The sequence below is a fragment of the Fusarium falciforme genome, chromosome 6 (assembly GCF_026873545.1).
Source record: "Fusarium falciforme chromosome 6, complete sequence".
Classification (NCBI taxonomy): Eukaryota; Fungi; Ascomycota; class Sordariomycetes; order Hypocreales; family Nectriaceae; genus Fusarium; species Fusarium falciforme.
In genome coordinates, this window is record NC_070549.1 from 678,376 (window position 1) to 691,169 (window position 12,794).

Below are 12,794 nucleotides of genomic sequence, written 5' to 3' on the forward strand. Positions count from 1 at the left end.
CATCGCACCGAGTGAAACAGGATCAGCGGCTCGCGCTGCAGACAGTCTTGAGACTGACCTCTCGTTGGGCCTCATCCGTGAAATAAGCCAGCTTGATCTGAGGCTCCAAAAAGCGGTGACGGCGTGCCGGCCTATCCAGAACAGGCCTAGTGCCACCTCCCGCGCACTCCCCTCCAGTAGACTCCAGTGACTCCACCCTGCTCCAGTAGATTTGCGCTAGCCCCGATCGGGAGCTGTCCCCACCAGCAGACGGAAAAAGTTTGGGATATTTCTGCTCCTCCTCCTCCTCTCCTTCCTTCCCATCATCACCAACCCAAACCACATCCCCTCGAGACAACGAAGTCGCCATTATCCAGCATCATCCAGAGAACATCCTATACCGAAACTTAGTCGAGTCATCATGCCTTCGGCCGTCGCTGAGCTGTAAACGCCCACTGCGGGCCATGGCTGTTTTCCCCCGTGGTCCGCAGTCCAGCAGTTCACCGAGTTACCAGTCAATTTCCTCGCTCGACCTAGTTTTCCACAGCCTTTCCCGCTCTTGAGCTGAAGCTCAACCGAGAGTCTGTCTCTGAAACCAACGATTCTGCGATTTGCCCGATTGTCAAGGGCTTTGTTATACACCAACCTCCACCACCTACCTCGACTCCTCCATCTGCCCTCGTACCACTTCTCTTTACCCTCGATAGCATTCCCCCGAGTATCGACACGTCACTATCAGAAAGGATACAAGATTTCCCACCTATTTCTACACACCCTCTAGATTCTGAGTCTCTACGTCAATTTCAGGTTCTTGGACCACATCGAATTGGATCTTGAAAACCAAGGATACTCAGTGACAATCACAAAGTCGCCACGCAATAGATTCCAGACCAACCACCAATTCTCTACTACATATACACAGAAGCCATGTCTCGCAGCTTGAAGCGCAAGTTTGCCGCCCCGGTCAAGGTCAAGAAGACCAAGACCGTCAACCGTCGGCGTCGGGTTTCCGACACACCTTCTACCTCCTCATTGGACCTCTCCGACGACGGTGGCTACTCTGCCGTCGAGGACATTAGCGACTCCGAGGACGACGACGAGGATGATGTCGCTGCGGCCGAGGAGGAAAACATTTTGGAGGAAGCTAGCGTTCCAACCCCACAGCCAGCTCCTCGGCCGCGAACCCTCATTGAAGAAGAGGACGACGATGATGATGACGATGACGAAGATGACGATGACGAGCAGGGAGGCGCGGATGTCGATGATGACGAGGGCAGCTGGGGCGGCATCCCCTCAGAGAATGAGCAAGATTTGCCAGAGTTCTACCAAGAAGCCGATTTCTTTGGCGCAGACACCCCTGTAGAGCGTCATGTTCACTTTGACATGTCTCCCAGCGAGTCTGATTCTACTGACACTGAGGATGATCATGCCGACATGTTTCCCGATATTTTTGTTGACCAAAACACTCTCGACCCTGGATTCCGTCGAGAGATAGAACACGACCCCGATGAGTCGTCGGGCTCGGGGTCGTTCTGGGATTATACTTACCAGTATGGTGACCAGGAGGACTCGGACGCTGAAGAGATCGTCCGTCACTTGGATGGGGATGAGACCCCTACTGCTACACCAAGGGGGCCCCATGCCCTTTCTGCTCCCACATCTCCTACGCCCACCTTTGAAGAGCCCCAGGAGCTGGACGGCTATGAGAGTGAGTCCAGCCACCATGCGGGACACGTTGTCTTTCCAGTGCTAACATGTCTCCTCCAGCTGATGGTGACACTACCGAAGAGGATGAGCCAGAGCCTCCTGTTCGCAGAAAGACACGGCGTCCTTCCAACCCCCAGAGTGACATGTCGGACTCGGATACCGACAGCCCAGTAAAGGCCGAGCGTGGCCAGCCCCGTGTGGGCCGCTACAACCTTGATCGCTCCGACAAGAAGCCCATTGCGGTTTTGAACCCATTGACCAAGAAGATGATGATCTTTACCCCCCACCGCCGGCGACACCTTGACCTCTCGCCAGAGCAGTTCAACTTAGGGTGGCCATTTGAGGATCAGACATCCCCCATCATGAGCAATTCGGCCAACCTGATGCTCAGTGCCATGTTCTCTGGCGAAGCATTTGGCGACTTTGTTAATGACAGCCAAGTCATGGGGCCTGCCGAGGCCTTTTTTCCCTTTCCTTCAGACGCCAACACGGCTGATGAGAGCTCGACTGCGCCTAGTCTGCCTGACGAGGATGGCGAGGCGAACCTCCAGCTCGAGTTTGAGGATTTTATCGATCTGGGAAGCGATGACTCCAACGATGAGGACGGAGACAACAACTGGAACCCAGCTTCAACTCCTGGCCGACCCAGCACTGCTGGAAGCGAGAAGGAGGTTCTCTCGCATCTCAACTCGGAAACAGTCGGAGCTTTCCGACGCAACCAGATCAACCAGCAGCTCATCCTAAGCAACCAAGCCACCCAGGACTCGCTTGCATTCAGCGGTCCTTACAACGCCACGGCGATTAAGGGTCTCAAATCAGACCGCTTCGACACAGCCCGCGTACCCCTAACACCCATCCGCCGTCATAAGAAGCAGCTGAGTGATCTCGCTCGAAGCCCCCTCGAAACCGTGTCTGCGAAGCGCAAGGCATCAGGCGAGGTTGGCGGTGGCCACAAGAGACACCGAAGCATCTCTGACGTGAACCTTCTCCGCATATAATGCAGAGCAGGGTTCCGACAGACACACACCCAAAAACGTGCGAGGACGGCATAGCCCTTGCGGCACAGCTATCCCTGGCCTCGACAGGACTTTCTTTTACAACATTTTCCTTGATTGATTTCTTATCTTCCGTTTCAGCGAATCGCACCAGCCTTCGTTCTTAGCGCGCCCTGTGTAGAGCCCCCTCCCGCAAGGGATAGGGACGACTTCTTTTTTGGAGATGATACCCCAAGCCTCGATCCCGGCTGGAAAGCCTGGGTCGATGGTGTCTTTTGGAGGATCGATGTCCGCAGCTGGCTGCTCTGTGAGCGCCCTGCAGGAAAGGAAAAGAGTTTTAATGCCGCTAATGATGGTTCAAGATGGTCAAAAGCTATGGTCTCTCGTTTACTGGAGTTTTTTTATGTTTGGGTCTAGAGGATAGATAAAAATCCACGGCCATGATTCATTTTATTGTTCGTTTGTGATCTTGTGATGTTTTGAGTAGATTTGATTCAAGTGTTGCGTAGTTGAAGTGTTGATCGGGTCTACAGATGTGCGACTCGGTTCATCACCAGCATCAACACCAGTGTCTAATTCTCGCAAATCAAGATGTTAGGTTCTCAATTTACTTGTGGTTTCCCGGTTCAGAGAGGAGAACAGAAATGGCGTTTCCCGGACTCATCACATGCTTGAAATGACGCCTCTATCAATGCCTCCCCATACACACAACAGCCACCCATTACGATAAGCATAGTATGGAATTTGAGCAGTCTTGACTGAAGATTTAGCTAAGCCTCACCCTAATCTTGTTCGTAGGATCCTTCCCGTCCCTCAAAAAATTGTCGTGATTCACTCCCGCAAAACCCTCCTCGAGAACACCAACCTCAACCATCACAACTCCGTCGCCTTTTGAACACAATTCAGAAGCCCGGAAAGCACGCGACGGTGTGCTGGCGCAATGGCAGCGCGTTGCTTTCCGGTGGCAAAGGCTCCAGGTTCGAGTCCTGGGTACATCGCGATTCTTTCCTTTTGGTGGTTGGTGATATTTTTGTTTGGTGTTGTGGGGATGGCAACCCACACTCAGCGCTTGACAACCCACCTTAAGCCAAACTAACTAAATTGAAGTACCTAGTTGACTGTTGATGAGATGAGCAAAGTCTGAATAAGAGTAAATGCTGGATTTCGGCTTGTTGCGACTGTGGCGGGTCTGTTGATCCTTGCGTATGCAGTCCTCTAGGGTATGGTTGGTCCACGGTGAGGGTCAGCTTTTTGACTATTCATACGATGGGCAGAGGGCAATTCTTGATTGAGTGATGACTATGGCATGAAAGCTATGGTTGTGCCTTTGGTTTCGTCTAGTACAGCGTCTGCCAATTGTTGATCGTGCTGAACAAGTTGGGCAGTGCTCCATAACTCAGGCACCCAGTTATCCAGTAAGTTACTGCAAGTTGAACTTCATGTTGAAGACATCTTCCTCGTTCGATCTCGAATACTCGGCGACAAGCACACAAAAGCAATGATCACAGAATCTGTGCTCAACTCGGAAAGATACCACGCAGTCAACTACATCTCAATGTTCCGGGTATCGAATGTTTGGGATATCTATTAACGTAGCACACATGTTCCCCGTGATTACCATTACGGCCCAACGCCTCTGACCCATTTCCCACACTAAGCATAACGGTCCGTCGGAGCCTGAGCCGGTGCCATCGGGGCGATGCCCTTCTCATTCATCTGAGGCACCGCCCAGTTCTGCATGGGAATGGGCTGTCCCTGGTTCTGAGCAGGCGGCCCACCATTCTGTGGCATCTGCTGGAAGCCCTGGGCCGCGGGTCCCCAGTAAGGCGGAGCGGCGAAAACCATGACCGGGGCACGGTTGTTGCGGTTGCGTCTGGACATGTCGATACAGGCAAAGACGAACAGGATGAAATGGGCGATGAAGACTAGGCAGGTGAAGATGGTCATGGCGATGATCTTGGGGCGGAGACCACCGTACTGAGTCTTGCAAGACTCGTACTCGTCGTCGTAACGACTATAGCGGGTGGAACTGGGGGAACATTCGCTGTAGTCGTCGTTGAATATGGCGCTGTAAGTGGCCTGCATGCCGCCGATGATGGAGGTCATGATCCAGATGATGAGCGAGAGGGCGATCTGGACGCCAGGGTGAATTCCGGACTTGAACTTGCGCAGAGCGCGCGTGAGGACTTCGACAATATCGCAAACAAGAGCAAAGACGAGCTGCAGAGGTTAGTGTGAGAAAACAACGACTGAGAGAGTGTTGGGAGACGCACGATGGGACCTGACGTGATGCCCAGGATATCCAAGCCCATAAAGTCATCCTCATCTTGTCCGATGAGGGAGAAGGCGAGACCCATGCCGACAACACAGCAGACCATGGAAGTGCCGTGCAATCCCATCTTGGACACCATCCAATACTTGGTCTCCACCAGCGGAGGAGGCGTCCACTGCTGCTGTCCCATAAACATGGGTTGCTGCTGGCCATTGTTCGCGGGTTGTTGTTGATAAGGCGTGAAGACCTGACCGTAGGAGCCAGGGTACAGCTGGAAACCTGTCTGCGTCTGGGTTTGCGCGTTGTTGGGTGGTGGCTGCGTGGGAGGAGGTCGAGTTGGAGCCGCACTGGAGGAGGATGCGATGGCATCATCAGTCTGAGTTGAAGATTCGGGCGCCATAGCGACTTGAGCGATGCTGGAAAAAAGTAGGAGTCAAGAGTTTCGTGGGGTGATTTGTGAAACAAACGTTGATCGCAATATGGTCGAGCAAAGTAACACGCACAGCGACAAAGAGTAAGGAATGACTAGAAACGAAAGACTATACGACCAACAACTGACGCAGGTGATCAAAGAAGAAACTCTCACGAGACACAGCGGGAGCAGAGATTTATTTAATGCTTCCTCGCCCCCCCTCCCTCTCAACCCCAGGCAAATCCTTCGACGATATTAGCGTTGTGTTGCAACCTGCAGGATTAAACTAGATGCGCGTCGGGGACCCTTGCCCCCTGCGATTTTAGTATGTTGGTTGTTGTGCTTGATTGGCTCGCGGCGCTTTGAAGGGGGCTTGATGGTGTCTTGGTGGTGTTCAAGGGGCTTGTCGGTTGCGGGAATGGCGCGGTCTAAGGCATGATAGGATGGCATTGTTAAAAGGAGGTGAGCAAGTCTAGGCAGACAAGACATCTTGTCTGCTATTTCGAGGTCTCTCGTGTAGCCGTCAGTTCATGATCTGCTGAGCGGCAGCTCAAACAAATCTCATTTGAAGGATCTCACTTGAAACGTCCCAGACTCACAGCCGCAGCGTGTAACCAACAAAGTCGTACAATGTCCAAGTCACAGTTAGAGGACCCAATTAGAGACCAACAGGACTCTCTCTGAGCTTTTCCTTCGCCACGGTTGCACCGCGGCCGACCATCGCCTAGACCTCTATCGACCCGTGCTCTTTTGGAAACGATCGACGCTGGCCTAAAATTGGACCAGGGGTGGGAAGAGAAGTCGCCGAGGCGAGGACCGTAGGGCTATGCAACTTGCACTTCATCTTTGATCCTGCTCGCATGTCCACGGTGACTCACAAAGCCATCCTGCAGCTTATACGAAGTCTTGTTAGCACCAACACCAATATCCTTCATCGCTCTATTCCAGACAGTGACTGTGATTGCTTCTCAGCCCCAAATGAAATGGCCTTTGCCAAGAGCTGGAACCATGTCGGCTCACGGACGCTATGGTCGCATCCTCTGTGCCGACTTGGCGACCGCAGCATAAAAAAACAACACCGCACCTCCCACATCCCGTCACGGTTGGATGGTTCCCTATCGGGAAATCGCCGACATCTGGCGGTAACGAGATTTCTAGTGCCAGACGTGTGGGTATCAAATCTACGGCAGTTTCTCCCCAATCCAAGTTTGCTTGACCATCTTTTGCTCTCGCGCATATTCGCTTACAACCTATACATACATATCCAATGCGCTCGTCTATTCTCTCTGCAGCACCACCAAGAGACCCATGATGCCCAGCATCACCGTCTTGAGCCAAGGGTGCTCCGACAGGAGGATCGTCACGTATCCAACAAACGGCATGTATCCCACTACGCTGCCAATAATGTCCTTGCGCTCCAGGTAGTCTTGTCCCTTTGCGTACAGCTCGGTATCGTCCGACAGGTTGTTGTCGCCCTTTGTGAGAAGCTCGGCCGTGTCGCTGTAAACTCGTCAGTCGCTGCGTGCTAGTCTTGTATTCGCGCCCTCGTACCCATTGCCAAACTTGCGCACTACACGGTGCACAATGGGGATATCCTTGTCCTTGACATTGTAGACCACCACCTCTCCAACCTCAGTCTCGCGCAACAGGTTTCGATTCCACAGGAAGAGAAGATCACCGCGCTGGAACGCAGGCTCCATAGAACCAGAAAGGACGACGACGATCGGGGACGGCGAGTCGGTGATGACGGAGAGACCCTTCCACATCTGCAACTGTTAGCACGTGTACCCAAGCGCATCGTCACGACTTACCATGAAGGCCGTGGACAGGATCAGCGCAAAGTTCATGAGCTGCGCGGCAGCTTGCCGCGGGTTTCCGAGACTGGAAAGCATAGCGACGGTCGGAGAGCGAATGGGCAAAAGTCAATGAGTGAGGTTGATGGGAGCTTGACAACTCCGTGTTGAATGGGGACAGACAGGCGCTTCGAAATGGACATGTGGCTCATGGGAGCTCGAGTGCACGGGCCAGGGTGAGAGCGAACAGCTGAGGCGTTTGAGGCTTGAACCCTGTGGCTGGTGCAAGGCCCCCACATTTCCAGGGACGTTTGGGAACGGCACGTCTGGAGAAAGGTGATGTCATGACAGCAAGAGGAGCACGAGAGCGATGTCATCGGCGCAATTGGCGAGTGAGAAGTGTGGTATTTAAAGGACGTCTTGTGATCGAGGGACCTGTTTACTCTTTTACTTGGTATCTACTCTTAGCATCAATACAGCAGCTTTACTTGACGAATCGTCCTGAACATCTCCAAAATGTCCGACAACAACAACCAGCAGCAACAGCAGCAGCCTCAGGGCTCTCAGCCTGGCCTCATTGGCAGTCACTACCAATACGCCAAGGGCGCAGCCGAGGTACTTGCCCATCGTCTCTTCCATGTTGCCTCTTACTGACTTACCTCCAGGCCACCGTCGGTGTCCTCACTGGCTCCCACGCATGGAAGGCCTCAGGCGAACAAGACAAGGCAGCAGGTCTGGCGGCGCTGAAGAAGGTTGGAGAGATGAGGGAACAGCAAGACCCCAACCATGAGCATGGCTACGGCAGGGCCGAGGAGATTGCAGGCAAGGTCACTGGCTGCCAGGGAATGGAGCGGGAAGGTCACGCCAGTGCTCACAAGAAGCAGTAGGCTGGAAGGACTCGAGATGAAGCGGACGCATGTATAATAGTGATACGAGAGGCGATGGCGATGACTTGTGCCATCGCAGATAATGAAGTTGGACATTTCACAACCTAACCAATAAAGGCTTGAACGAGTTCACGCAAACAGGCTCGCGAACTGAACCAAGCAGCTATCGATCATGAATGGGTTCCTTTATTCTCTGTTGTCTTCTTCTTCTTCTTCTTCTAAGACTGCCCTTTGCGGCTGCCAAACATTTTGAGGCGGGAGTTGAGGCACCATGGACGGCGGAGATGCACCTTCCCAAACCAGCACTCACCACCTTCCCTCTCTTCAGCCTCAGCATGTGCTCTCTTCACCACCACCTCAACTCTCCCTTTCTCTCCTTTCAACACATCCATCCTCTCTTCGACTGTCCGCCTTCTCCTCTCTGACGCCTCACTGCCCACCTATCTTGGCCTCGTCGTTCCTCTTGGATCCATCATCACGCTATCAACATCAACTGTTCGTCTACATCATTTGCAGCATCTTTCGCATCTCTCCCGCTCTTTCTCGTTGAGCCTTCACCATGGACTCGGCTCCTCTTCTCCAAGGCGCCAACGGGCTTCCAGGCCCTGGTGTGATGCAAGACCATGTAAGCCATGACATGACGGAACCTCAGCCCGCTTCGCTGACTCTATGATCTTGACAGCCCGCCTTCCTCCGAGCATGCCATTCTCCCTGGCGGTTCATTCCACAGAACGTTCTCGTCATCCTCCGAGGCCTAGCCCTGGCAGCTCTGCTTGCCATGGGCATCGTGATCCTCGACTACGAGATCAACGAGCCGAGCGACTTCTCCGACTGGCGGATCGTATTCGACTTTGCCAACATCAGCTTCTTCTTTGCCTTTCTGTACCAACTGATCGCCTTTGTGAGTCTTCCCCCTCAACTTCCTCCTTCCTGACTGACCTTTGACCCCAGTCATGGACCTTCACCCACCTGTACTATCCCCACTCTCACCACATCGATGGTTTCGAGGGCATGCTCATCCGAGCCATGTCGTTGCCGAGGCACATGTCCAGCCTCCGGAAGCAATTCTACTTCACCATGTTTTACACTACGACAGTGGTCTTTTCCTTCGCGAACTCGGTCATCTACTTCTTCATTACCCGCCAGCATGATGACGATGACGCCGCTGGTGAACCCCAGCCTCCCACTCCCCCAAATAGCACTACGATCTGGGCAGGTGCCACGAGAGCTGCCCCGGAGGCACCATGTAAGTGATGTATTGCACCTCTCTGCCTTGTGCTAATCTTGAGCAGTGAGCGACATCTTTGATGAAGGATCACTTCGCGCCTTTGTCATCCTGGCCCTATACGTGATCGCACCTATCATCATGGTGATCGAGATTCTTTGGCTCAACAGCATTCGACGTCCATATGTACGTTCAACCTGACCTCCGTGACAAGCGACAGTACTGACAGCGATGATATAGGCAATTGGATTGCATCTGCTGGGTCTCATGGTCAATGCGGCTATCTACCTGGGGTGGGCGGCCTTTGGTCATCTCGTCACTAACTGGTATGCCTTCTTCTGGCTCGACAAGAGTGAGGTTGGCTCGGACGAGGCAGTGACTCTGTACTCCATCGGGTTTGTATTCTTGGCTCCCATCAGTAAGTGTTTCTTGAAAACAGTCATGTCTTGATGTTAACGATCTGTTAGTGTACATCCTGATGCAAGGCTTGGTCGGCATTCGGGAAAGCATGACACGATCACTGTCCGAGGCCCGCGCCATCGCTGCTGCGCAGGAGGCGCTTGAGAATTGATAGTTGTGCGGCACGGGTAGATGGTTGAAGAGGGGAAAGCTGGTGAAGAGGTGGATGTCCATGCACGATGGTTAGTGGTGACTCGTTGACGAAGAATGATGGACTCGGCCTGGTACGCTCAATATGAGCCAGGGTGTTGGGTGTATGCATGTTACAAACCTTCTTGATCTTCTAGAAATTGACTCGGTTCTTGCAGACGTTGAAGCATCGTGCAATGACGGTTGAAATGGCGGTTGAAATCGGACCGTTGCAACGGTTACTGCATCCTTGAACCTTGCTCGACTTCATGGAGCGCTGAATATGGCCGAGATAGGTTCATGGAATGAGTCAAATGTCGAAACGAGGCGTCAAACGTGACGAAGCTCGGGTGCAGTGCACTTGGACGACCGTGAATCTGTACCAAAAATGGTGGCTGCTTGAGGCATGTGCAAGAGCTTGGGACTCGTCCACACCATCTTGGGCGCCGGCAGGTTGGGTAGAATTGGCCGAGTCACCAATCAGAAATGGAGCCCTGATTTGCACAGATGATCTGGCTTGGTAGTGTCTTCACGGAGCCTGACGATTGGGTATCAGGCTGGTGAGCCGGTAACGCGACAGGACGGGCGCTCTTTGGAGTCGTTGGACTGTCGAGTTACACTGAAGGTGGCTTCAGAGAGTGGCAAGAAGATGGTCATGGTGATTGGAGATGAGACGAGACGAGACAGGTTTGAGATGAGGCTGTGCAGATATGACTGGGATAGTTACTGGGAAGCGTCAAGGGCGTCTTTACAGGAAGAGAGAGAAGATGACGAGTCAGGCATGAATTCGTTCGAGGTCAAGTTACAGGGATAGTCATGATGGAGGCCGGCGCCGCTTAATTTAGCGAGACGAGCCGAACCCAAGCTTTGGGATTTGGGACTTGACTGGGCTTGAAAATGAAACAGCTGGACCTATCAGAGAGGCTCTGTAATCGACGAGACTGACGTGGTTGCAGTGGGCTGCCTGTTACTGGGACCCCGCGGTGGACTAGACAATGTGAATGGCTGGGGAGTGAGGGCATCCATGGATCCATCCATCCACCAAGAATAGTTAAATACAGCTCACATCCCCCAAACCCCCGACTTCCTCTCTTTCTTCCTCCCCCCCCACTCGCAACTAAAATCAGGGTCGCAAAGCTTCATCACGAGGATATTGTTTTACGGCATATTCTTCCGCCCGGGCCCTCCTTTGTCAATCTTTTTTTTGTTGCGCTTCACTCTCTTTTCCCTCTCTTTCTCTCTCTTCCTCTCCTCTCTTCGCTCATTTCGTCACTCTCTAGCCAAGTTCGATCGAATCAAAAAAAGTCAGCCGGGAGAATAGACAAAAACAACTTCACTCTTTTGCGTGTCCTTGTTCTCCCCTTTCTTTCCTCGAATCTCCCGTCACGAGTTCACTCTTTAATTACCAGACACCGAAAACAAACCGCAGCCATGTTCAAGCGCTCAGTCCGGTCGCAAGACCCAAACCGCGTCGACAAGTCTGCGAGACTAAAGAGATCGGGCTCTCACCGGGACCATGTCAAGATGTCGAAACTGCAGAGATCGCTCAACGAGCGGGACACGACTCCCCAGCAGCACCAACACCAAAAGTCTCCCGCAGCCGCGCCCTCCCCCTCGCCCATCGTGACCCTCACCGTGGGCCGTGACGGCCGGCTCTTTGCAGCGCACGAGGATGTGCTCCGCCAGTCGCCCTTCTTCGAGGCCGCCTGCCGCGGAAGCCCCTTTGATGCGCAGAGCAAGAGGATCTCCCTCCCCGACGAAGAACCCGAGGTCTTCTCGGCCGTCCTCGAGTACCTGTACAAGGGTGACTACTACCCACGCCTGCTTCACAACAGGCACCGAAACTCTTGGGAGCTCGAGGACTACGGTCGAACACCTCAGTCATCCCCCAACCCCGAAACCGGAGGTGGCCGCGCCGGCGAAGCCTCCGTCTACCTGTCCAGCCTGGGCGTCGAAATCCTCCGCGACACCGTCATCTACTGCGCCGCCGACCGCTACGGCCTTGAAGAGCTAAAGCGCCTGGCCCTGCGCAAGCAGGGTCTCCAGGCCGGCATCGACGTCGCCACCATCCTGCGGTCCGCCCAGTACGCCTACACCCACACCCCGGACTCGGACAGCCGCCTGCGCGCTCACTACCTCGCCCTGATCATCCGCTGTCGCAAGACCTTCAAGCGGAGCGGGACCATGCAGGCCGAGATGGAGGCGGGCGGCAGCAAGCTCTTCTTCGACCTGTTTGTAGCCATGTGCAACCACCTGGACGATGTCATTGACGTCAGCAATGCTCGGACGCCAAAGACTGTCTGAAGGTGACGACAAGAACGAACGAACGAACCACCACTGTACACATACAAAACACTCAGGCCTCCAGATGCGCGTGTAACTCGCCAATATGGATCTCTGCTGGAGGATGAGTGCGGAAACAACAAAAAAACACGGAGAACCGAAAAAGGAAACAAAACACCAAAAAAAAAAAGTGTATCATGATGGGAATTACTCGAGCCGGCGTTGGATTCTTTTGCTTTTCACGCTCCCTCCTCATCAGATTGACGTCCTAAGGAGCTTTTTGTTTTACTACATGAACTCCCCTTCTTTTCACGAGGTTGGCCGACCGAAATTGTCTGATTTGAGAAAGTACAAGAGCACGAGAGGATCTAATGACGCCCGGCAACGCAACGAGCCCACCATCCTCTGCTCCCTTTATTGTGTGTTAACTCCTTGGTTTACTGTGCGTTGCTTCTTCTGCGCTCGTCTTTTGCTTTGATACCCATTACATTTGCGGCACTGGAACATGTTTTTCTACTCTGGCGTTTTTACGGTCTTACACGACTGGGACTGGCATCTTGATTGTTTGTCTGGTCCCTACATTCGCTTTCAGAGTACTTGGGAAGAACCGGAGTTTTGCTTGCCTTTCTCAACCCGCGAGCAAATTATCCAAG

General features: G+C 53.3%; 6 protein-coding genes across 6 annotated transcripts; 4 read left to right on the forward strand and 2 right to left on the reverse strand.

Moving 5' to 3' along the window:
- Positions 1-906: 906 nt before the first annotated feature.
- Positions 907-2,684, forward strand: NCS54_00774900 (Hypothetical protein; the record flags this gene model as incomplete). Its single annotated transcript, XM_053153160.1, has 2 exons — positions 907-1,687; positions 1,747-2,684. The coding sequence occupies 2 exons, from the start codon at positions 907-909 to the stop codon at positions 2,682-2,684; spliced, it is 1,719 nt and encodes a 572-aa protein (XP_053009135.1).
- Positions 2,685-4,334: 1,650 nt separating this feature from the next.
- Positions 4,335-5,353, reverse strand: NCS54_00775000 (Hypothetical protein; the record flags this gene model as incomplete). The annotated part of the gene is made up of 2 exons (XM_053153161.1): positions 4,335-4,901; positions 4,955-5,353. The coding sequence occupies 2 exons, from the start codon at positions 5,351-5,353 to the stop codon at positions 4,335-4,337; spliced, it is 966 nt and encodes a 321-aa protein (XP_053009136.1).
- Positions 5,354-6,642: 1,289 nt separating this feature from the next.
- Positions 6,643-7,257, reverse strand: NCS54_00775100 (Signal peptidase complex catalytic subunit SEC11; the record flags this gene model as incomplete). The annotated part of the gene is made up of 3 exons (XM_053153162.1): positions 6,643-6,865; positions 6,917-7,131; positions 7,177-7,257. 3 exons carry the CDS (start codon positions 7,255-7,257, stop codon positions 6,643-6,645), a joined length of 519 nt encoding a protein of 172 aa, XP_053009137.1.
- A 417-nt stretch (positions 7,258-7,674) lies between these two features.
- NCS54_00775200 (Hypothetical protein) lies at positions 7,675-8,045 on the forward strand (the record flags this gene model as incomplete). The annotated part of the gene is made up of 2 exons (XM_053153163.1): positions 7,675-7,773; positions 7,824-8,045. The coding sequence occupies 2 exons, from the start codon at positions 7,675-7,677 to the stop codon at positions 8,043-8,045; spliced, it is 321 nt and encodes a 106-aa protein (XP_053009138.1).
- Positions 8,046-8,604: 559 nt separating this feature from the next.
- Positions 8,605-9,841, forward strand: NCS54_00775300 (Hypothetical protein; the record flags this gene model as incomplete). The annotated part of the gene is made up of 6 exons (XM_053153164.1): positions 8,605-8,670; positions 8,728-8,946; positions 8,997-9,291; positions 9,338-9,456; positions 9,511-9,688; positions 9,738-9,841. The coding sequence occupies 6 exons, from the start codon at positions 8,605-8,607 to the stop codon at positions 9,839-9,841; spliced, it is 981 nt and encodes a 326-aa protein (XP_053009139.1).
- Positions 9,842-10,962: 1,121 nt separating this feature from the next.
- Positions 10,963-12,162, forward strand: NCS54_00775400 (BTB domain-containing protein; the record flags this gene model as incomplete). Its single annotated transcript, XM_053153165.1, has 1 exon — positions 10,963-12,162. The coding sequence occupies exon 1, from the start codon at positions 11,290-11,292 to the stop codon at positions 12,160-12,162; it is 873 nt and encodes a 290-aa protein (XP_053009140.1). The 5' UTR covers positions 10,963-11,289.
- Positions 12,163-12,794: the final 632 nt, after the last annotated feature.